The sequence below is a fragment of the Zootoca vivipara genome, chromosome 11 (genome assembly GCF_965207765.1).
Source record: "Zootoca vivipara chromosome 11, rZooViv2.hap1.1, whole genome shotgun sequence".
Classification (NCBI taxonomy): Eukaryota; Metazoa; Chordata; class Lepidosauria; order Squamata; family Lacertidae; genus Zootoca; species Zootoca vivipara.
Window position 1 is genome coordinate 45211964 of NC_142594.1, and position 25412 is coordinate 45237375.

The following is a 25412-nucleotide window of genomic DNA, read 5'->3' on the forward strand; positions in this document are numbered from 1 at the left end:
GGCAGACTACCTTAAACTATGCAGATTGGGGTTGAAGTGCTAACATCCCCTGCTTTTCTCCCTGGCAGTGCAGCTGTGCTTTAACAGCTGCATGGCAGGCAGAAATTCAGAATGCAAGACAAGCTTATAGTGGGGAAAACTAACTTGTGAATTTACTAGAAGCCCTCATAAAGGAACATCACTTCTTTGAGCTTTGCCTCAAACTAGAGTAGAGTTTGAATATTTGTTGAGACAGTAATCGAATTTAGTAATCCTGTCCTATATAGTAGAGGTGGCTTACCTGCAGCTCTCCAGATGTTGCTAGACTACAACTCCCATCATCCCTGACCATTCACCATGCTAGCTGAGGCTCATGGGAAATGGAGTCCAAAAGCATTTGTAGCCCCAGAGTTTCCTCATCCCTTCTATATAATGATGCTTTGTAGGCAAATGTGTTGAGAATGACTATGCTCCTGCATTTGCTGATCACACTGTCTTTCTTTCTTAGATTTGTATACTGCCTTAGATTACAAAAAGTGACTTTAGAATAGTTTAAAGGTAAAGGGACCCCTGACCATTAGGTCCAGTCGTGACCGACTCTGGGGTTGCGCGCTCATCTCGCATTATTGGCCGAGGGAGCCGGCGTATAGCTTCCAGGTCATGTGGCCAGCATGACAAAGCCGCTTCTGGCAAACCAGAGCAGCACATGGAAACGCCGTTTACCTTCCCGCTGTAGCGGTTCCTATTTATCTACTTGCATTTTGACATGCTTTCGAACTGCTAGGTTGGCAGGAGCTGGGACCAAGCAACAGGAGCTCACCCCGTCACAGGGATTCGAACCGCCGACCTTCTGATCAGCAAGCCCTAAGCTCAGTGGTTTAACCACAGCGCCACCTGGGTCCCACTTAGAATAGTTTACAGTACACTAAAAACAGTAAAACAGTTTTTAAAAACCCCAGTCCAAATAATAGCAAAAACTAATTAAGAACAACAGCACCAAATGAAGCTAGCAGCCAACTAGAGAGACATCAAACTGAAAAGGTTATAATCATCGTGTAAAACACATCCTTTGTACTGTAGCTCTCAGCTTTTTCCATACAATAAACCATTCTTAGCACCGGAACTTGTTTCACAGTGAGTGTGTTTAGTATTATTGTAACACCTTTTAGCACTAGTTGTCCAATACATGCCTTCCTGCTTTATTTCTCTGAGAACCCCTGCAAAATTGGGTACTTCCTCCTGATTATTATTGTTATTTCCTTTATGAAGATGTGAGGCATCTTGAAGCAATATATAATGCAGTAAAGCATATATAAACAATTACAAATGTAAAAACAGTTTAAAAATGTGTACATAATTTTTTTTAAAAAAACAAACAGCTGAATAACAAATACACGTGAAGCAGTGTTCTGAAGTGTGCATAAGTATGTCTCTGACTAAGGAATTTACACAGTAAAAGTTGCCTGTGTTCGTGACCTCTCCTGCTGGCATTCCAAAACTGATATTTAGGTTTTCATTCCAGATGTTCATACAGAAGAGATGTTCATACAGAAGCAGTCCAGGCAGCTCTTGCAAAACATAAAGAAAGGAAGATGGCAGTGCCTATGCCATCCAAGCGACGTTCATTGGTGGTGCAAACATCGATGGACGCCTACACACCTCCAGGTAAGAAACTAACACAACATCCATTAATGTGAAATTTTAAAGCTTTTTTTTTTTAGCAGTTTGCTAATCGCAAGTTAGCATTAATTTGTTATGATTGTATCACAATTGGATGCATTTTAAAAGTGGGAAGAATGGTTGCAGGACAGCCTCAGATTGGCAGTAGTTCTGGCCCCACTCGGAAACAGTGTGATAAGGTCATGTTTATTTGTAAATAAGTAGTTTTGTGATGAACGGGACTAACTTCCAAGTATGCTTATAAGGGATTGCAGCTAGGGCTGGGCAATAGCAGGTTTTCAACATCGCAATATATCGCCAGCTGTGCAGAGGCACTGGGTGGCTTCGCGGTTTCCCCACACTGTGATTTTTGCATGGCAAGTGCACACACAACATGATTCGCAATGTATTGCCAGGTCAAAAATTATGAAACCGATACCATGATAAGGACTTGGTTTTGGACGATATATTACCCAGCCCTACAATGCAAATCGATTTGCCAGGTCAAAAACGATATGGACCTCAGACTTGTTTTGGACAATATATCGATAACTGGAGCCCAAATCAGCCTGGCTTTTTGTGCATGTCTGAACAGCCCCACCTATTAAGGTGCACAGGTGGAGCACTGCTTTGAATCCCACTTCCATGGGAAATCATATCAAAGAAGGGCTTATTCTGTTGTGGTGCACAGGGCCCACAGGACAACAACGGTTTGTATTTTTGGCATAAGTCTAAAATGTCCTTGTAGCCAAGAAGTTGAATGAACATAAATCTCACTGAATTCATTGGAATTTAACTGCAGCCAGGTCTGTGGGCATAGGTCTGGATCTTCATTCTGCCAAGCCTTCAGCGCCTGAGCATCAGAGCACTTTTGCATATAAACTGGGCTGAAATGATAACTTTTTAGTTGAAAGGGTGCAGTTCCCTCCCAAACATTGCCTTTCTTGCTGCTGTTACCCCTCTCCAATTCTACTTCGACCAGCCTTGTCCCCCCGCCCCAAATGACTACTTTTGAAGGTAAAGTGTACTTCTTGGGTAGAGAAACACTTGTGCTTCAGGTGACTAATAGGGTAAACATAGCCTTATTTTGACAGATCTTCCTCTGTCAATTCTCCAGTTTTCGTGTTCTTCTAACAAAACACATAGTGAAACGTGTTGCATGAAACTCTATGTTCAATTCAACTGTCTATATTACTGCTTTCAAATTGCTCACATGTTTTTTTTTGGGGGGGGGGACCACTGTGCCTCGAACTGTGCCACTTTGTCTCTGTGTTCATTGTCTTCCCATTAAAGCTTTTGTCACCTTTTTGCAATCTTAGATACCTCATCTGGTTCAGAAGACGAAGGCTCTGTACAGGGCGATTCGCAGGGAACTCCAACGTCAAGCCAAGGGAGTATAAATATGGAACACTGGATCAGCCAAGCCATCCATGGCTCTACCACATCTACCACATCTTCATCTTCAACGCAAAGTGGCGGCAGCGGTGCTGCACATAGGCTAGCTGATGTAATGGCGCAAACGCATATAGGTGTGTTTAATTCCAGTTTTATCTCTCTTTCCTTTCCCCCTGCGCATACAGCGTATGTCCTTTGGACCTCAGAATGCCCTGGTTTTATTTGAAAGGTTTTCTACCATTTACTGAAACAGGTGAAAGTCATTCAGGGCCCAGTTTGGGTATCTTTCCCACCAGCTCTTCTGTTGTTGTTGTTGTTGTTGTTGTTGTTGTTGTTGTTGTTGTTGTTGTTTTTTAAAAAAATCCTCTGGTACTATTAATTAGATGATAGACTTTCAGAATTCAGAGAATGAGTGAGATAATAACTTTCTTAGGACCAAGCAAGGTTTACCATGTTTTTCGCAAGCTTTTGGATTGCACAGAACACTGTTGGGAAATTCCATTCCATCTTTAGTGCAGGCATGGAACTATTGCATGTCACGTGTCTGTTTACATACCAGCACAGATTGCTGGGAACGTTCATTGTGTATAGCTTTTGCTTTTGAGACTCTCTCTGAGGAGACGAAGGAGAGACGACATGTTTTCTTTGTCCTGATTTATGCTTAATAAATCTGCTTGTTGTTATGCTTTCACAAGCCTCCTCACGCTACTTCCTGTTCGTGCAGCACACTCTGCTAATATAGTGTACTCAGACTTTGGAAGTCTGGGTCGCTGGTTAATGTTGCACCAGAGATCGGGGGATCATCCAGCATGTCGGCTGGAAGGGCATGATCCAGCTGGGGGCTAGCCAGCTGGCCTCTCGACCGCCTCTGGATGCTGACAAACACTTCATCATATTGGGTATTCAAGGGTGAACATGGGAATATATACTGTACTTTTCTGTGTCTAAGACTAAGTTTTTTTAATTAAAAGATCATCTTAAGAAATGTGGGTCGTCTTATACATGGATAGTGTGTAGGGGTGACGGAGGACTTGTTCCTGCCGTGAGCAGGAGATGTCAGTTGCGCTGGAGCAGTGGATGCATCAATGGCTGGTGTCTATTGGTTGTCTCTGCGCTGATTGGCACAACTCTGGACAACCCCCCGCCCCCCCAAAGCTCAACAACCTCTCCCCATTTTTGTAATTTGGAGTCCCCCAAAATAGGGGTCGTCTTATACATGGGGTGTGTGTGTTATACACAGAAAAATATAGTATATCTCTTTCTGAGCAAGCACAAGTATCTGTGAGCAGACTGATGTTTTAGTCAAGATGGTAATGGAGGATGTTTGAAAACAAAAATGTGGCAGGAATTCTTTTTATGTTCTTAAATTCTGTTCACATGGCTAGCCGTGTCGAATGACCATACGTAGGAGGGGCAGAATGGGATCTGGGCAGCAGGCCCTGCTCCATCCTCTGCATGGTAAGATGTGTTCACATGAATTGGCCATACAAACATATAAGCTATTTGCTTGCAGTTGGGGCCCCTGCAAATGCAGGTTTTGTGTTGACGTGGAGAATCCTATATCTGTAGGGTCTGTTCAAATAAACAAATGATGGGGGCAGGATGTGCCAGTGGCTATCCTACTCTGCCTTCTTGCTTGAGATTTGTGACTGTACATGGGTGATCTGGGCGGAGCTAGACCTACAAATCAGCACCTAGTTCATTGAAGGCAAGTGTCATCAATGCCCATGAGATTTACTTGTAAGTAAACATTCCAGCCTAATCCTAAACACGTTTACATGGAAGTAAATCTCACTTTTTTCTATAGGATTTACTCTTTAGGTAATAAAGGGGGAGGTGTCAGTGACGGTCTCTGAGGGTGCAATTTATTCTTGATGATTTGTATTTGGTTCTATACATTTGAATTTGGTCCTATGCATTTCTGTGATTTCCTTAAAATATGGCTTACTCTTAAGCCATTGCAGCTTTAACTAGCCTACAATCTCGCCTTGTATTGAGGCTTCACTAAGAAGCGATGGGGGTGGTTCTGAAAATACAAAAGCTTTCTCAGTAACCTTTTTTTTTGTTTTTAGCCCTTTTAACCAGGACAGGGGTCAGCAAACTTTTTCAGCAGGGGGCCGGTCCACTGTCCCTCAGACCTTGTGGGGGCCAGACTATATTTTGAAAAAAAGGAAAAAAGAATGAATTCCTATGCCCCACAAATAACCCAGAGATGCATTTTAAATAAAAGGACACATTCTACTCATTTAAAAACACCAGGCAGGCCCCACAAATAACCCAGAGATGCATTTTAAATAAAAGGACACATTCTACTCATGTAAAAACATGCTGATTCCCGGACCGTCCGTGGGCCGGATTTAGAAGGCGGTTGGGCCGCATCCGGCCCTCGGGCCTTAGTTTGGGGGAACCCCTGAACTGGGATATGAGAAAAAGAGGACAAGGCCCTTTCAGCTTCCATATGTGTGTAAAAGAGAGGATTTTGGCAGGTGTAGCTTGCCATAATGAAATCCCCTCTTCTACGCAGCTATTAAAGCTGTAGGAGCCCCCCCCCTTTTCTGTTCGAGTTGTAAGAAGAGAGGTGAAAGTTAATTTAGGCACAGAAGGTACAGAGTTAGTATGAACCGAACTGGGTGATATTTCAGTGTATTGAGTGCTACATCTTGAACCTCTGTTCCTTCTCTTTTTCCTGGGAAGTCCGGAAGACTCTTCCCCCCCTACGTTGGTACCTACATTTGGCCTTTGTAAAATGTAAACCTTCAGTCCTGTGCATGCTTTCTTGGGAGCAAGCCACACCAACTCTCCAGAGTTTAGTCCTCCCATATGGAAGCTTGGGTCCTTAGTGTGCCTGTTCTCCTCTCTCTCTCTCTCTCTCTTTCTCTCTCTCTCTCTCTTCTCTCTCTCTCTCTCTCTCTCCCCCCCCTAATTCTAGAGAGCGAAACCAAGACTAATAATAATTTAAGATGCAATACTAAACCCTCTCACCTGTATGAGCTCCAGTGAATTCATTATGACATAGTTAGGCTTGCAAGTAACCTTTCTAGAAGTAGTGTAGGAAAACCTGAAATAGCCAATGCCATGCCTGAGGACTGAAATAAGGAGCTAGAAACAAACAAACAAAAAACTATGCACATTTTCCTGTGAGTATGCACCATTGAGCACAATGGGATTTACCTTTAAGTGGGCATGTATAGCATTGCCTTATTAATCTCTCTACAATATTAATCTTGTTCTACTTCACAACTTTCCCCCATCCTTAAGTGAATGCTGCATTTGTTCAATGTAACTCTCAACTTGAAGCTCATCTCCGCTCTCCAAAATATTTTTCAGGAACCTCTGAGATTCTCTACAGGTGATTGTCCCTATTTGGAATTCCTCTGTGACTTCCTCTCGGAGTACAGGAGGAAGTTATGACGAATTAAATTTCATCCCATTTCTGAAAGGTTGCATTAGTCACAATGTCTGAATGTTGCATTTAAATATATCTTTATAAAAATAATGTGGCATGTTGTTAATTTTAGACTTGGCGCAGTAACTCTTGCTATTTCTTTTCTTGTATATGTTTGTTGGTGTTGGGGAAAAGATGTTATTCTCAAGAGACTGATGCCTGAATTCATAGTTCCCCAGAGTGTAGAGACCCTAGAAAGCTGGGTAGTGGATCAAATTCTGGACTCCTTTGCACCCTGAATGAAGAGCACTGGTTGTGGTTATTATTATTATTATTATTATTATTATTATTATTATTATTAATGTATTTATACCCCGCCCATCTGGCTGGGCTTCCCCCGCCACTCTGGGCGGCTTCCAACAAATACCAAAATACATTAAAATATCACAGATTAAAAACTTCCCTAAACAGGGCTGCCTTTAGGTGTTTTCTAAATGTCAGGTAGTTGTTTATCTCCTTGACCTCCGATGGGAGGGTGTTCCACAGGGCGGGTGCCACTACCGATAAGGCCCTCTGCCTGGTTCCCTGTAGCTTTGCTTCTCGCAGTGAGGGAACCGCCAGAAGGCCCTCGGCCCTGGATCTCAGTGTCTGGGCTGAACAATGGGGGCCGTTTAGGGCTTTAAAGGTCAGCACCAACACTTTGAATTGTGCTTAGAAAAGTGCTGGGAGCCAATGTAGGTCTCTTAGGACCAGTGTTATGTGGTCTCAGCGGCCGCTCCCAGTCACCAGTCTAGCTGCCGCATTCTGGATTAATTGCAATTTCCGGGTCACCTTCAAAGGTAGCCCCACGTAGAGCGCATTTCAGTAGTCCAAGCGGGAGATAACTAGAGCATGCACCACTCTGGTGAGATTAGATCTGATTAGAACCTACACACATTACATCTGTGAATACAGGTCCTTCTGATGCAATGGGGGAGGGGGGAGATAGCATAGGCTGGGTTCATGTACAGGTGGCATTCAAAGCAGGTGTGTGTACACATGACAAACTGCACATAAGCCTAATATAGGTTCTTCCAACTGACCCTTTCTACCAGGAGACTGTGTTAGCCAACTGAGAGCCTATAGGTTCTTAAGTGCGTTTACTAAGAATATTTATATGCTGGGGGTTTTAAGCCCATAAATGGATAGAAGCAAACAAGTGGTTGATAAAGTGAATACAAAACCCAGAAGCGCTGGGAAAATACAAAACCCAGAAGGGCCAGAAAAATCAGACCTTATCCCATATGGGTCCAGAGAACAGGGGCCACGACTGAGGAAGGCCTCTTGTGTGTTTCTGCCAATTGCAAGGGCCTAGCTTGATTGTTTTAGAAACGTAGGGAGCTCCCTTGGATTGAATCGGTCCATTGTCCCAGCTAGCTCAGTACTGTCTTCATCAGTAGTGGGTGAACCTCAGACTTGCAGGATCTACTTTGCTTTTTCCCATGCACAAGTTAAGGTGAGCACATGGCAGATGTTTCCAGGAAACAAGATATTTATTCCCTCTCCCACAATCCCACCCACTCCATACTTAGAATCATAGAATTGTAGAGTCGGAAGGGACCCCCGAGGGTCATGTAGTCCAACACCCTGCAATGCAGGAATCTCAACTAAAACATCCATGACAGGTGGCCATTCAGCCTGTGCTTTAAAAAAATACCCAGATGAAGCAGAGTCCACCACCTCCTGAGGGAGTCTGTTCCACTGCTGAACCGTTCTTACTGTCAGAAAGTTCTTCCTGATGTTTAGTCGGAATCTCCTTTCTTGTAGCTTGGATCCATTGGTTCAAATCCTACCCTCTAGAGCTGGAGGAAACAAACTTGCTCCATCTTCCATGTGACAACCCTTTAGATATTTGAAGATGGCTTTTCTCCCCAGTTTGGGTGACTGCTCAGGCCTTCAGTCTTCACTGTGGAGATTTCTCCAGACAGCAAGCATAACACACGATGGGCTTGTCATGTGAATCACGCTTTCACTGGCTGAATGCGTAGACTGATCCTAATGTCACTTTGTATAAAGGTGTCAAGTCACTACTTCCCCCTTTTCTTTTTTAAAAAAGCCCAGACTGTGAAAGGAATCCAAGGACCGGGTTGGTACCAGGCACGTCTGTAGTTTTGACTGAAGTTCAATTCCAGCTTCTTAATTAGATGGGAGACAGGGGCTCAGAGCGACCTCTCTCTTCATGATGGGAATGCAAGACCGGTCTCCTTAAATGCTTGTTAGCAGGTAGCGAACGGGAGTAAGCTGCTTTCAAGTTTCTCTCCCAGAGCAGAGAAATTGTAGAAGCCTACATTTTTTATTTTATTTTTTGAAAAATGGAATAGAAAGTCTGACTTTAATAGGTCCAGTGGTAGTTCTTTCTCTTATGATAAAGAAGAGAGATTCCTGCAGACTGTGTCCCTGCCCACAAGGTAGGATTTTAAAGAGAAGCAGTCCAGTAATCAGAGTGCTTCATTCATGCCCTAAAAATAGGACAGCACGCTGGGGCAATCTCCCCTTCCCAGCACCGTTACTCAGAAATAACAATGTACTTTTGATGACGCTGAAATACAAATTCCCATGCTTCCCTTTGGAAAACACCCTCTGTAAATTACTCTTGACTGTGGGAGACATGGTATTATGACAAACTGCTGCATTCTGAAAGTGCTAATTGTGACAAATGTGAATTTTTCAAAGGCAGCACTCAATACCTCTGGCTGTGAAGAATGGAAAAACTCCATTCTGAACTCAGTAGGGATCAGGGTCCAAGGTGAAATCTTTACCCCCTTCTTCAGATGCTGAAGAACCCCCAAGGAAGAGTATCGAGCGGGTATGGGGGACCATAACAGGAAATATAACTGGGTTTCAAAGTAACAGCAAACTTGCCCAAGGGTTGTCCAGGCCTCTTATGCAGTGCTATTTATTTGAATTGTGGTTTGTTGACTTGCGCAGGTGTCCATAAATGTAGCAGGCATAAATTGTTGTTGCAGTTGGAAATGAAGGGGGCATCCTAGACAAAAACTGATTCTGCCTGGCTCTTTGGGGGCAGAGAGACTGGACAATCCAGAGCATAGCTACTCAGAAGTCAGCCCCACTGAATTCAATGAGACTTGCTGTCAGGAAAGTGTGCATTGCTTTATACGGTAGCTTTAGAATATCCCTCTTGGGGTGTAACTCAAGTGAAGAGGCCAAGTGTAAAGAAAATGGCAGCAGGAGGCCCATATTTATCCCTGCCCCCAAAATCGCATGGCTCATATTGCTCCCCACCATTGTCATGTTGGACACGACTTTCTGAAGCAGGAAGCCTGCATGATTAAGAAGCCTAAATGGCCAGGATTCTAAACCACACAGTTAGGTTCCCTAGGTAGAGCAAGCACCCTGCTTCAGAGGTTATGCCCAGCACAGTAACGATGTGGGTGAGAGTAGCTGCACACCTATGGGGACAGAGCTCAATGTGAGGAACTGCAGCATTTCACCACACTTGCCCTCTTCAGGCATGTAATGGCCTGATGAGGTCTAATGTTAATCCTCACTGATGAGCACAGAAGAAGACTCCTGCTGAGACCCTGGCTCATCTTGTCCAGCATCTTGTTCTCAATGCGGCTGGCCATATGGCTAGGCCATATGGGAAATCTGTAAGCAGGACATGAGTGCAACAGCACTCTCCTCGATTGTGCTTCTCAGTAACTGGTAGTCAGAGACATCCTGCTTCTGAAATGGAAGGTATTGACATCGAAGACAACTGTGCATATATTTTGTGTGTGAACCTTTGGGACTGTTGTTCTTGGGACCTTGTGTGCTAAACCAGTGTTTCTCAACCAGTGTGCCTCCAGATGTTTTGGGACTACAACTCCCATCATCCCTAGCTAGCAAGACCAGTGGTCAGGAATGATGGGAGTTGTAGTCCCAAAACATCTGGAGGCACACTGGTTGAGAAACACTGTGCTAAACCCATCTCATGCTCAAGTAGTTTTAACTTTGCTGAAGCATCCTCAGGATGGTCCCACATTTTCTTACATTGACAGCGAGTTCTTATGCCTCCATGCACCGCAATTAAATTGAGGGGAACTGCTTCTAGGTAATTACTAGAGCTCAGTTCTGTTTGGCCAATATTACATCCTTCATGTAGTACAGAGAGTAGTTCAGCAATTGTCGTTGGCAGCGAATTTCCATTTGCAAGTTAACCTTTGAAATCCTTTGAAACAGATGCATAATGTTCCAAACAGAAATTAGAACAGAATTAGCAGAGAATTATTGGAACAAGTTGCCAGGCCCAACTTCCATGCATGGTAGTTGCATAAGCGTTGATGCACAATTTGTCAAAAATACCATGTGTCAAAGTATTGCTCTGGTGTCCCATATTTTTAGTCCTTTAAAATGAAATTCAACACTAAAACTCCTAAACATACTAATACTAAGATTCCCTTACATCAGAAGCCTCAGTTGTGCCTTGAATGAATACATACATTGGACTCACTAAGATTATATCAAGGCTATTGAGCAAGAGTAGGATCAAGCTCTTCTCCCACCCCACTCTCAAAAACCCTCTGGGTCGTCTTCAATGACCGCATCAAATTCTAAACAAGGTAGTGGGACAACATAGTTTTCATGCCATCATTGTTTCGCTTTATTTGTATTGCTCATGGACATGCTGGAAAGGCAAAGGACCACTGCCAAACTGCCTTTTGAGGGTGGTCTTTCAATAAGCACATTATTTTGTCACATTATTATTGTTTCCCAGCGTCACTTATCTTGTACCACCCAAGCTCTCTACCTCTTACTGCTGGGTAGTGCCCACTGTACTTACCTTGGTCTGGAGACTGGAAATAGTGGTAGGATTCGTTGTACAAATGAAATAGTGCAGGCTGATTAGAAAACAGAAGACATGGTCAAAAATGCAGAAGTTGAAGCCAATTAATGGGAATTGTTGGAATTTTAATAGAGCAACGAAGGTAACACTTTTGGTAGTTAGTGACCATTGGAAAAGCAAAATTATGGAAGTGCCATTGCATAAGGAAGAAAGTATTGGATGACCAAACCTTGTTTCTTTAAATGAGCTAATTTTAGACGACGAGTAATGCTTTGTTCTAGTAACTGGAATTAAAAAGGGAATTCCCAGTTCCCAGCAGTGTTTATTTTTGGTAATGGAAAGGTGGCTACGCAGCATTCTGGCTAGAACACTCGTCAAAGAATTGTAGAGCTGGCAGACACCAGACTACCTTTTGGCTGGCTCAGAAGTTGGCTGGATACTTATTTTTATTTTTTTTCATGTGCAAAATGGTTGAATCATGTAACTCCACTGAAGGTGGGAACTCTGTCCTATGAATTCAGGACAACTTCTTCTTTTTTACCACCCAAAAATTGATCATTTGAATGAAATGACATTTAAATAATTCACCATTCCCAGTGGCCTAACTATTCTCTTATATGAGTATTTTTAGTTGCAAATTACTATTATTGTATCTAAATACAATATACCCCTATTTTGGCGCAGTTGCTGCTGCACCACACTTCTCCTAATCTGCTTTCCTAAAGTACCGGTACCTGCCACGTGGCAAATTAATAATCTTTCTTCATCCTCCCCCTTGCATCACTCAGGCCTGACATGAAATGAGAGTCTGATTGGCAACCAAACAGAAGCAAGATGCAATTATAGTATTTTAATTTAATTCTGCAGTGAATTATAACTTATGCCCCTAGTAAAATGATGCAGACCATTTTCATCCGGTGGCAGAAATGTCTATAGTTCTTGTTGGAGAGCAGCTGTTTGAACTTGCGGGCTTACAGATTGAATTTATTGGAAGGGACCGGGATATGGGGCAATGCAAATGAATATGCTTGTGAAGGGAAGATGTACTTTGAAGTCTTACAGCTGTCACTGTTCCTATATTTATCATCAACATATGTTGATCAGAGTCATTTTTCTTCTGAAACAACTTAATTTTACTTAATGGGCCTGCTGAGCTCTCGTCGCAGAGGTTGAATCCTCAGCATAGCTTGGCGGCTACCCTCCCTAAATGACTTTTTTTGGATCTGGTATGTCATCTTAAAGCCATTTAGGCAGTGCATACATTTACAGAGTTAATTTTCTTTTTCCCATATGCAAAACATGCAATACACAATTTCAGTGACAGACGCAATATGCAAAATGCATTCTCGCCCACCACCACATTTTTTTTGTGTAGTTCAAGAGTTACAGTGAACAGGTGCAGATGGGGAAGTTTGCATTCGGTATTCCTCCTGCTGTTCAGAAGCTTGACCCTTGCGGAAAGTCATAGTTCAGAAGGAGGGATGAGTTCCAATCATTCTTCCAGCTACATCATGGTTGAGGGTGGCACTGAACCACTTGGCTAACTTCATCACTTCTTCCAAGCTTTGTAGCTGGCTGCCCTGCCAACTAACTGCTACTAATGAATGGTTTCGAGTAGAAGTCCCTCTTGTTCATCTTACCAGGGATTGGGAAGAACAGAAGGCAATTCCACATAGCTTTTTATAGACAGCATGGTCCATGCCTGCAGCCTTTAATTTTTTTTAAAAAGTAAGATACTCTCCTTACTCGAAGTAAAGTTGGAGGAAACTGTGCAGACAACCTTCTGTAAGATAAGCAGATCTAGTTGCTCCCACCTTTCAGTGTCTTTAGCCAATGAGTGAAGTCTGATTGACAAGTGCATTGTTTTGACTATATTACAAAGGTGGCCAACTCCCAAGAGACTGTGATCTACTCACAGAGTTAAAAACTGGCAGTGATTTACCCCCTTTTTTGGGGTTCAGGCCAAAGTCGTTGAGCTTCTTTTAGGAAGGAGGAAGGCCCATTTTTGGGGGGGTTCGGGTCAAAGTTGTTGAGTTTTTTCAGGAAGGAGGTAAAATGCTGAGCTTTTTAAAGGGAAGCCACAGTTGTTCAGTTTCTTTGTGGAGAGCCAATGATCTACCAGTGATCTATTGCAGATGTCCAGTGATCTACCAGTAGATCACGATCTACCTGTTGGACATGCCTGGACTTAAGAATCGTTTCCTAACCTTTAGAATTTCCATAGATCCAGAGGCCTGCTAAATATTGCAAAGAGGCTTAGACATCTCCAGGGGATGCTGGTTCATTTGGGTGGATGGGGCACTGCCCCACCTAGCAGTTTACCTGCAGCCTGCCTCCTACCTGCCTTCTTACAAACAGTCCAAGGGATATCACTGTCACTCAGCTGTCTGCCTAGCCTTTTGCTTTGCCAGTTGGGCGCATGCCACCTCTGGACACGTTTCTTTCTATGCACGAGCGGAAGTCCAGGTGCTCGTTAAGAATTCACTGTACTGTATAGTTAACTCACAGTACAGTAGTATATAAAGGGACCCAGGTGGCGCTGTGGTTAAATCACAGAGCCTAGGGCTTGCTGATCAGAAGGTCGGCGGTTCGAATCCCTGTGACGGGGTGAGCTCCCGTTGCTTGGTCCCAGCTCCTGCCAACCTAGCAGTTCGAAAGCACGTCAAAATGCAAGTAGATAAATAGGAACCGCTACAGCGGGAAGGTAAACGGCGTTCCATGTGCTGCTCTGGTTTGCCAGAAGCGGCTTTGTCATGCTGGCCACATGACCTGGAAGCTATACGCCGGCTCCCTCGGCCAATAATGCGAGATGAGCGCGCAACCCCAGAGTCGGTCACGACTGGACCTAATGGTCAGGGGTCCCTTTACCTTTACCTTTACAGTAGTATATAGGTCTACTTAGAAGGAAATCTCTCTGCGTTTAATGTGGCTTAGTCCCAGGTAAGAAAGCACAGGATTTCAGCCTCGGCTTCCTTGTGAGGAAGCTGGGGGGAAGGTTCATGGTATGGGGATCATTATCAGTACAGAACGAGCAGAACTAAAATATAAGCAGCCTACATTGTTTCTTCCATTGTCTCCTGAGCGGTAGACTTGTAATTTGGGGAACCGGGTTCATGTCTCCGCTCCTCCACATGCAGCTGCTGGGTGACCTTGGGCTAGTCACACCTCTGTGAAGTCTCTCAGCCCCACTCACCTCACAGAGTGTTTGTTGTGGGGGAGGAAGGGAAAGGAGAATGTTAGCTGCTTTGAGACTCCTTCGGGTAGTGATAAAGCAGGATATCAAATCTAAACTCTTCTTCTTCTTCTTCTTCTTCTTCTTCTTCTTCTTCTTCTTCTTCTTCTTCTTCTTCTTCTTCTTCTTCTTCTTCGTCTTCTTCTCTTCTTCTTCTTCTTCTTCTTCTTCTTCTTCTTCTTCTTCTTCTTCTTCTTCTTCTTCTTCTTCTTCCTGAGACAAACGGATGCCAGCAAGAACTTGGTTTAAAGTTATTTTATAAAAGAAGGGTATGAATTCAAATAATAATTTTGACAGAATCAAATTGTAAATTAGAGAGAGAGAGAGAGAGAGAGAGAGAGAGAGAGAGAGAGAGCATAGCATTAAAAAATCCTGTTAGTTACCTCAGTGATTTTGCTGTTGGGGCAGAACATTGGAAAATAAGAGAAGGCTATATTAGGGGAAATTAATACTGACTGTGCCTACTAGGCATGATGACTACTCTCTGGGTCCACAGCTGGAGACAGCAATGCTTCTGAATACCTGTTGCTTGAAACCACAGGAGGGTAAAATGCTTTAATCCTTTTTGCTGGTTTCCCATAGGATTCTGGCATGATCTTTTTTTTTTTTAATGGAAGCAAATTGTTCTGCTTTCCACAGTTCCTTACTCCTACGGTAGTGACTACAGGGTTATGACAACTCCTCTTAGGAATCAGTCCCCTGTGCATATTAACCCAAGCTCAGTCAGCAGAGCATGTCTAAGCTCACAATTGAACACCATTGGAACTTCTGGATCTAAAACTCAGGCCAGGTTAAAACTGGTTGAAGCTCTGGAACTGTATTAATGCGGGTGGTGGGAAATGAGCAAAACAACGATGAAGTAATTGAGTTCAAAATGTGAAATTTCACGGGCGCTTAGGGTATTTTCTTTCTTTCTTTCTTTTCCCACCAAGGTTGGCAAACAGTTTTTAGCTTGTTTGTTTCCCGAGAGATGTACAAGTTCAGAATACTTTTTTAGTCCACAAAAGCTTATGCCATAATAGATTTTTTAGTCTTTATGATATCACAAGATGTATTTTCTAGTACCTTGTATCATGTGTGCCATTGGGGGGGGGGAAGAGAAGGGACACATATTTTGGGAACTGCATCTGTACCCCCAACCACTTTAATCTGTTTTTGACATAGTTTATTTTTCTTCACAAACCTGGGAGTTAAAGAGTAATTCATCATCAATGTACAAAGGCAATTTGTCGCTGTACATAAATAGCTGAAGCTCACATACTTGTAGGAAAATATTTCAGGTATCTTGTACAGTCATTCCATTCATGCACACTTTGAAGTGCTCCTCATGTTTTTGAATCAAGCTACTCTTCTTCCAAAGATGGCTCTTAAAGATTGTAACAAGAAATAACCCAGGAATAACCTCAAATAGATATTCAGGCTAAATGCGCCCACTCATGATGCAAAGGATGATTGCAGAATCTTCCCCCAGTTGATTCCACTCTAGCTATTTTCTCAGTAGGCACCTGTAGACCGCTGTTGGTAAGACATTTACCATCTTTCCCTGTTACATCTGAATTCACCTCTGTGTGAATTGTGTTGGATCTATTGACATGGATGCCTTGGAATATATTGTATTGAGTGGACAGCCATGTCTTAATCCCATGATTTTTGTCTCATTGCTTTGAATGTTTATATCTTGCTTCTCCTTTGACATTTTCTAGGGAGCCAACAAAACAAAAATTGCACAAAGCAATTGGAAGCGAGAAACCAATGCCCAAATAATTATAGGAATCATAATGTGGTTGAAGAAAAGAACAATTGCTTGTTTTATGTGTTGTTGTCCCCACCGCCCATGATCTGGGTCACCAGCAATGCTGGTAAAGGGAGGGAATGGTGTGATTAGATTGTGCTAGAGATGGTCTTCCTGTAAAGACTTGATTCCTTTGAGCGCTGATGTCTTGAATCTGTAGATAATGGAGCATGCATTCCTTTTTAGAAATCTATGCCTTGGTTAAACTCAATGGCAATTATTCCTAATGGTTTCAGTATGGCTTAGGGGCATGGCACGATCCCCTCTTGATGGGATGGCACTTTTGATCACTTAGCCTTCTGAATAGGAAACTTGTTTAAGCATGAGATGCTGTCGCTTCCTGCCTCCTGTAGCTATGCACAGATTCAGAAAAGACGGCGCAGAGAGTGCAAGCCGAAAAGCGGCCGAGGGGAAAAAATAAATTGGGAAAGCGATGGGTTACTGAGCTGTGAAAGGAGAGGATTAGCTTGCGAATTGTTTAACAAACGTCACAAGGCAGGTCACTCACCAAGTCATGCTGGCTTCTGGTAATGCAGCCTGTGCTGTTGAGAAATGATCAAAATAGCAACTGTGTCTAAAAATAGGCTAGTGGTGCTCTTGGTCCACACAAATCGTTAGAAGTTGCACACCTGTAGGACGGTGGCAAAAATTGTACCTCGCAAAGGTCCTCTAGTCCAACCCCTTGCAATGCAGGAATCTCAACTAAAGCATACAGATGACCGAGTCTTTTTATGTTGTCCTAGCCTTTAACGCTTTTAAAATTTTTTAGAATGAAATCAAACTGTGAAACTATGGCTGCAATCCTGCCTTTCTTTGTGTGGAAGTGAGCCCCAGTGATTCCAGCAGAACTTACTCCTGAGTAGGAGGAGGAGAAAGTAGGAACTTACTTCTATGTGTGCCTAGAAATTGGAGTCTCAAGCTGACACAAAAAGTATTACGTACTCAGTAAAATGTAAGAACAAGAGTCCTCTGTCACCTTAAGGACTTAACCAGTTTACTATGGCACATGGACTAGAGCAGGCTTCCACAAACTGCGGCCCTCCAGATGTTTTGGCCTACAACTCCCATGATCCCTAGCTAACAGGACCAATGGTCAGGGATGATGGGAATTGTAGTCCAAAACATCTGGAGGGCCGAAGTTTGGGGATGCCTGGACTAGAGTCTACTTCATCAGATGTGCATTATTTCAAAAGTATTTCAGAAATAGACTGAAAACTGCAACTTATTACCATGCTTAAAACCATGGAGAGACCTGGTCTGAATAAAGACATTGGATTCTTATCTCATTATACATGATATCTTTAGCCATCTCACCCCTTGCTTTTTCCTGTAAGACCAATTGCAGTCGTTAAATCATCAATAGCTATCAGTCAGTCAATCACCCTTTCCCCCACCATTCCGAGTAATAGCCCTCCCCACCCTCTCACTATATACTGTATAAGCATCTGGTGACTTCTGTTTCAGTGTATCTGAAGAAGTGTGTGTGTGCATGCGCACGAAAGCTCATACCAATGGCAAACTTAGTTGGTCTCTAAGGTGCTGCTGGAATGATTTTTTTTATTTTGTTTAGACTACATCAGACCAACACAGCTACCTACCTGTATCTAGATGTGCATTCAGTTATTGTGTTACTCTGAACACGTCCCCTCTGACCACCACCACCACTGGGTCATATCACAAACTCTTTTTGCAACTACCCTTGGTTTCAGAAGCTGTTCGCCATGCAATAGACCTTTTTTAAAACAACAACAACAACAACAGTATATTAATGTTTTTATTTTAGATGGCTGGTTCCCTCCTATACCCCATCTTCTTCCAGTCTAACAAATACTTATGCATCTTTCAAGTATGGGTACCTGAAATTATTTATAGTTTAATGTTTATCCTGCTTTCAATTTGAGGAATGTTCTTCTTTTTCATGGCTACAGACTCTTGTGCAGCTTGAGTGCATAGCTTGTGCTTGTGGGATTCCCAGAGGCATCTGGTTGTCCACTGGGAGAATGGAAGAGACTGGATGGGCCTTTGGTGTGATCTACTGTGTTTCTCCAAAAATAAGACACCGTCTTATATTTATTTTTCCTCAAAAAAAACCACGGTGGCTTATTTTTTTTATCAAGTATGGTACAGTTTAACCCACAAGGTTAAACTGCCTATCACTATGGCTTATTTTCAGGGTATGGCTTATTTTCGGAGAAACACGGTATCAAGGCTCCCCTTGCGTTCTTATGGGCTTTAAGTGAGACTATTTTCATCTGAATTCCTAAAACTGGTTCTACGTTAAATGCAAAAGTGTATTAACTGCAACAGCTTTATAGAACGAGGGTTTGGATTGTGTAGTAAGAAAACTTCACTCAAAAGTATGTGAAGAGATTATGAAAAGGTTTGAATTTATTTCTGCAGAAAACCATTCCGCACCTCCAGATGTTACCACTTACACCTCAGAACACTCAATACAAGTAGAAAGACCACAAGGTTCAACATCGAGGGTGGCACCAAAATATGGAAACGCTGAACTTATGGAAACTGGCGATGGTAATTATGGCTTATAAAAATTATGTAGGAGTGCATGAGCCACAGGAGGGAATGTTTGGCTAAATAGGCCATTTAATGAGAATACCCCCCCCCCCCGGGCAAAAAAAAAGTTTGGGTCAGTTCACATTTCTGCCAAGAAGATGACCAGGAAAGAGAAGAAAGTGTGAAATGTCTGTGTTCTGCGTGTTTTTAGGTACTGGGAGGAAAACCCCAGAGACGTGAAAAAACTCAGGAAAAGAACAAGTTGTTTCACAAGTACCCACTATAGCTAGTTAGTGAAATTGCTTACTTGTTAGAGGTGCTGGAATTTGCTTCCTGGACAAATTAACAGGATTTTTTTTAAAGGCAGGCAGTATGCCTAAACCCAAAGTAGGTTTATATATATAAACACTGGAAGGCATATATGATTTTAGATGTCCAGTGACAGTGGACCTTGGCGCGACCACTGTTGTAACCCATGACCAGCAGTTCCCAGATATAAAGGTCATGCCAGCAAAAAGGCTATTCACCATTTTGCACAGATGCTACACATCTTGGAACTTTGTCCAGTCTGTAGGTAACAAGCTGTCAGGGGTGTGCAACTGGATAACCTGCCTATTTGAATTTGCCTTCATTTTTCTTTTCTGCAGGAGTTCCAGTAAGCAGCAGAGTGTCGGCAAAAATTCAGCAGTTGGTCAACACCTTAAAACGACCCAAACGGCCCCCATTACGAGAGTTCTTTGTAGATGACTTTGAAGAATTATTAGAAGGTAAAATAGTTTGACTCCCCTGACCAAGTTTTTGTACTGGGTTTGTAAAAGTACTGTTCATTTTTTGTGTGTGCTTGAAAAAAATATTTTACAGCAAGTGATCTTGGATTCTGAACGCAGATTTTAATTGCACAAACTACCGTAGCTTTTTATGCATTTGATCTGCTGGCCTGGTGTTTGTTTGTTTGTTTGTGAAAGGAGCAGTGTGGTTGCGGGGTAGAGTATGAGAGGTGTACAGAAGAAGATCAGAAACCAGGATAGAGTTGTTTCACATTGCATGTACCGTGTTTCTCATATTTTAAGGCATCCCCAAAAAATAAGCCATGACAGGATGTCTAAGGGTTGGTGAAAAATAAGACATACCCCGAAAATAAGCACTATCGCAAAGCCCCGACCGAGCGAGAGGCGAAGGCGCGGGACCCAGCAGGAGCTCCCTGCCTGCTTCCCCGAGCCGTAGCGCATCGGGGGACAGAGCCGAAGATCGGCGGGCGCTCCTTGCTGGGCTTGACAAGCCCGTGAAACAGCGCCCGCCGATCTTCGGACCTGTGCTTTGTGACAGGCAGGGGTGGGGGGAAGCGGAGATCGTTCTCCGCTCTCCCCCCACCCCCGCCTGTCACCAAAGATCGGCGGGCGTTCCTTGCTGGGCTTGACAAGCCCGGCAAACAGCGCCCGCCGATCTTCGGCCCTGTGCTGTATGACGGGCGGGGGTGGGGGGGAAGCGGAGATCGTGCTCCGCTCTCCCCCCACCCCCGCCTGTCACCGAAGATCGGCGGGCGCTGTGTGCTGGGCTTGACAAGCCCGGCAAACAGCGCCCGCCGATCTTCGGACCTGTGCTGTGTGACAGGCGGGGGTGGGGGGGAAGCGGAGATCGTTCTCCGCTCTCCCCCCACCCCCGCCTGTCACCAAAGATCGGCGGGCGCTCCTTGCTGGGCTTCACAAGCCCGGCAAACAGCGCCCGCCGATCTTCGGCCCTGTGCTGTGTCACAGGCGGGGGTGGGGGGGAAGCGGAGATCGTGCTCCGCTCTCCCCCCACCCCCGCCTGTCACCGAAGATCGGCGGGCGCTGTTTGCTGGGCTTGACAAGCCCGGCAAACAGCGCCCGCCGATCTTCGGCCCTGTGCTGTGTGACGGGCGGGGGTGGGGGGGAAGCGGAGATCGTGCTCCGCTCTCCTCCCACCCCCGCCTGTCACCGGAGATCGGCAGGCGCTGTTTGCTGGGCTTGACAAGCCCGGCAAACAGCGCCCGCCGATCTTCGGCCCTGTGCTGTGTGACAGGCGGGGGTGGGGGGGAAGCGGAGATCGTTCTCCGCTCTCCGCCCACCCCCGCCTGTCACCGAAGATCGGCGGGCGCTGTTTGCCGGGCTTGACAAGCCCGGCAAACAGCGCCCGCGTGCACTTTATTAAAAAATAAGACATCCCTCGAAAATAAGCCATGTCGTGTTTTTTTGAGGAAAAAATTAATATAAGACATGTCTTATAATATGAGAAACACGGTACATCATTTGATTTCTCAAAAGCAGATGTTGAATTATCAATAGGCATAATAAAGCATGGAGTAACGCTCTCTTACAACTGTAAGTTCAACAGCCAGACCCAAACCAACCAAAGCCAGAGGGAGCGCAGATGTTGGCGATGCGTGGAGAACAGCTGGGCGTGGTTACGAATTGGCCTCCATCTCTTGAAGCAGCATTGCAACGATGGGGAACCATTTCCCCGAAAGCTCCTTGTCTAACCACTATGGACACCAATGGAAAACCACTATATATTCTCACTTACGGTCAGCAACCTTTTGAATTTCCTTGCCACTCCCCATACCCCAAGTTAAGAAAATAGAACTCTGTGTTTTCATCTTTGATCATTACCAAATATGCATCTTACACTTCCTTGGATCCTTTTTTTTAAAAAAAAAATACATCTATTGTGTTGTTGTTGTTGTTGTTGTTGAGGCTATGTACTTATACAGTGGTACCTCTACTTACAAATTTAATGCGTTCCGAACGCACATTAGTAAGTCAAAGAAAATTGTAAGTCGAATCCCATAGGAATGCATTGGGAGAAGAAATTCGTAAGTCGAAGCAACCCTATCTAAAAATTCATAAGTAGAAAAAAATCCTATCTAAACAGCATGCAAGATGGCGGACAGAGCTCCATTCGTAAGTAGAAACATTCGTAAGTCAAGTCGTTCGTAAGTAGAGGTACCACTGTACATTTATCTGAGGGAGTAGAGCTGATGGGAAAGTATGTAGTTCATTGGAGGGGGGCATACTTTGACTTTGTGAAGCCCTATGCTGAATCCAGAACTCCCCACTTAATACGTTTGCTAGTTGCAATGATTGGGGAGTGGGGTGGGGTAGAATCTCCTTGAGAGATTCTGGAGAGCCTGTGTCAATTGGCATTAAAGCACAGGGCTAGGATATTAGTCTGATTCCTTATAGAGATAATAATAATAATAATAATAATAATAATAATAATAATAATAATAGTAGTAATAATAATAATAATAATAATAATAATAATAATAATAATAATTTATTATTTATACCCCGCCCATCTGGCCGGGTTCCCCCAGCCACTCTGGGCGGCTTCCAACAAAACAGTAAAATACAGAAACATGCAAACTGCTGTACATAGGTTTGGTAAGAGTATGAGATGAGATGTCCTTATTAATATCTAAGGTTGGCTGGTTTTCTTTCGCTGGATTTTATTGAAATGCAAGTTACCCCGCAAAGACTTCCCATGACTGAAGATGTGCAAAAGTCTTGAGTGTTGTGAATGAAATTATTGATATAAAGATTCAAATTTCAAACCATTGCAAGGGTTCAAGAAGCAGTGAGTTATATGCACTGCATACTCTTCACACAACATGTTTGCATATGTATACCAGCACAGAAATAATTAGTGAGACTAATGTGCACACTATCCCTAAAGTAATTCCTTCTGCCTTTAATCAAATGTACAATTTTCTGTCTTAAATACATACTCCGTAGCCGCCTGTGCAGTTTCAGTTTTGCAGAGGCTGCTACGGATCTCAGCGCAACACATTTTGCTTATACAGTGTGAGTTGAGCTACTCTCGGCCCCATCCTGATGGCCCTTGGTAGCAGGAGCCAATCCTCGCCCAAGCCATGTCCTCTTCTGGGCATGGCAACCTGGTCGTTCCTCATTTAATGCTAGTGGAATTGGAACCCACGTCACAAGAGTCGTATGATGCAGACCATATCAATAAGCTGTTGTGTTTGTTGTGATACTGAAAAAAAACAAACCCATTGACAATTATTTTCAGCTGTCTTTTGGCAAACGTGGAACTGCTGTACATAGGTTTGGTAAGAGTATTCTGGTGTGCTGTGGCTGAGTTGGTGCTGTGTGGTGGTGACAATCCTACTGTACATTATACGGAAGCTAATTTTGTAGTTTGTTTTCTGCTGGCACACCTGTCTGCCCACAAGCGCTACTCGGGCAGCCTTTACACTTAACACATTTGTGATAAGGCACTAGTGAGGAAATGATCTGGCCAGAAGGCTTTGTGCCAAATGATGCAAATGCACCTTAGTCAAGCTCTGCTTTTTAAGAAGTCTGGCAGACTTACCAGTTTGAAAGTTGGGTTACTTGGGATCAGATGAAAAGCAGTATGTTCCCCCTATATACATACTAGAGATGGGGCCTGCTCTCTTCAGGTAAATGATGCCAAGAGCAAGCTTGGGTTTTCAGAACTCACTGAATTGCATCTAAGTAAGAGCTAGTAATCTGCAAACATGCTATCACTTTGCTTGGCTCTGCTAAGAGAAAGTGCGAAACTTCCTTAGGCCGCCGTGCTTAAGTAGAGGAAGGGCTGAAGCTCCGTGGCTGAATTCCTGGCAGTCTGCTGCCAGCCAGTGCGGACAGTACTGAGCTGCCTGGACTCAATAGTCTGACATGGTATACGGCAGTTCTCAATGTTTCTAGGTGCCCATAAATTCCAATTAAAATTACTAAAAGTTGCTTAGAGCCAGTCTAGACATTTTGAAAAAAGAACGTTGTTGACAGCTCAAATGGGATATCTTTTGTTTGAGTACTCTACGTAGGGAACACACATTTAGAGAAACAAGCATCTCAAGGGCACGGCTCCCTAATATTTCTCGGAGGAGGTCCTGGACTATCTGCCCACCTTGTTCTGAAGCAAGCACTTGTATCAAAACTGTTTCGTGTAAAGAGCTTTGTCTCTCTTGAGGTGGTGCATTTCTGTTTCCTCATGCTGTACATACAATTTAATTCAGTAAAGTTAATAGGAACTCAACATTTCTTCTTCTTCTTCCCTAAATTCTGCTTGCAAATGCTTGGTTTTATTTATTTATTTTTGAAGCATTCCATTGTTAACCTTCTTGTAGCCGTAGGCTTCATCGTGAAAGGCACCGCTTGGAAACAATCACAGTTTGGTGGGGGAAAGATTTTGGCATTTTGTAGGAAGTGGAAATAACCTGTATGAATGTTCTCAGTAGGCTTAACGACATTGATCCAGGCTAACGGTGACTAATGCCTCGGTTATGGCCGCAATTGAATCTGGGCCAAACGTTGCTACCTCTTGAACTTGTATTGGCACAGCCACAGAAGAACATTTTCCTCTAGGCAAGCCACGCTCTTACCCAATTTTCAGAACAGCTTGCTCAGGAAAAATCCCCATTAATTTTGCCCTTCATAAGTAGCCATGATACTGCTTGCCAATAGGAAAGCGGCTGAGAACAAAATAATTAACTGGGCCAGGCACACTGAAACTGGAGGACTGACTCACTTGTGCTGACAAGACAGCAGTTGCATAGTTCTCCCACTTTCGGTCCCGTAATATAAATGGAAGTTTCCGCTTGGCTATAAAATTAAATTGAATTACAATTAAAAATGGTAGTGAAGTTATGGTTCGCCAGTTTCCATCTTCTCAGCACACACTTGTTCTTTACCTGTCCTCTTTACTATCGAGTGTAGCTCGAGGATTGGAGTGGTCATTCTGTGATATTACAGCAGGAAGTACACAGTGTTTGTGGTATGTTGCACATTTCCCCTTTGGAAAACAACAAAGGCTTTCGGCAAATGTGTGCATAAAGGTGTGTTTTGAATCATTTTGGAATGAAACTGCAAAGCCCCATCTTAATGGGAATACTTACACACAGTTGTTTTGTGAATAGGCAAACTTTGGACCCGTAGTATGAAAGTCGCATACAACATACTACATAAGTTGGGCACGAAGCAAGAACCAATGGTGCGGCCAGGAGACAGGGTAAGTGCCTGTGCTTTCATTACAAGCCTTAATTTTATTTATTTATTTATTTATTTATTTATACCCCGCCCATCTGGCTGGGTTTCCCCAGCCACTCTGGGCAGCTTCCAAGAAATAACAAAATACATTAAAATATCACAGATTAAAAACTTCCCTAAACAGGGCTGCCTTTATGTGTTTTCTAAATGTCAGGTAGTTGTTTATCTCTCTGACCTCCGATGGGAGGGCGTTCCACAGGGCGGGTGCCACTACCGAGAAGGCCCTCTGCCTGGTTCCCTGTAGCTTTGCTTCTCGCAGTGAGGGAACCGCCAGAAGGCCCTCGGCGCTGGACCTCAGTGTCCGGGCAGAACGATGGGGGTGGAGACGCTCCTTCAGGTATACTGGACCGAGGCCATTTAGGGCTTTAAAGGTCAGCACCAACACTTTGAATTGTGCTCGGAAATGTACTGGGAGCCAATGTAGGTCTCTTAGGACCGGTGTTATGTGGTCTCAGCGGCTGCTCCTAGTCACCAGTCTAGCTGCCGCATTCTGGATTAGTTGCAGTTTCCGGGTCACCTTCAAAGGTAGCCCCACGTAGAGCGCATTGCAGTAGTCCAAGCTGCAATAGTATGTCACGTTTGAC

General features: G+C 43.7%; 1 protein-coding gene across 5 annotated transcripts in view; it reads left to right on the forward strand.

Moving 5' to 3' along the window:
- Nucleotides 1-25412, forward strand: part of DIP2C (DIP2 acetate--CoA ligase C (putative)) — a 306453-nt gene that overhangs the window by 198474 nt on the left and 82567 nt on the right. For all 5 annotated transcript variants that reach the window (XM_035128997.3, XM_035129000.3, XM_035129001.3 and 2 more), the window contains 6 exons: nucleotides 1519-1644; nucleotides 2958-3167; nucleotides 18668-18799; nucleotides 19429-19548; nucleotides 21126-21323; nucleotides 24699-24790. In XM_035128997.3, the coding sequence (XP_034984888.1) occupies nucleotides 1519-1644; nucleotides 2958-3167; nucleotides 18668-18799; nucleotides 19429-19548; nucleotides 21126-21323; nucleotides 24699-24790 (878 nt within the window). The remainder of the gene's footprint in view (nucleotides 1-1518; nucleotides 1645-2957; nucleotides 3168-18667; nucleotides 18800-19428; nucleotides 19549-21125; nucleotides 21324-24698; nucleotides 24791-25412) is intronic.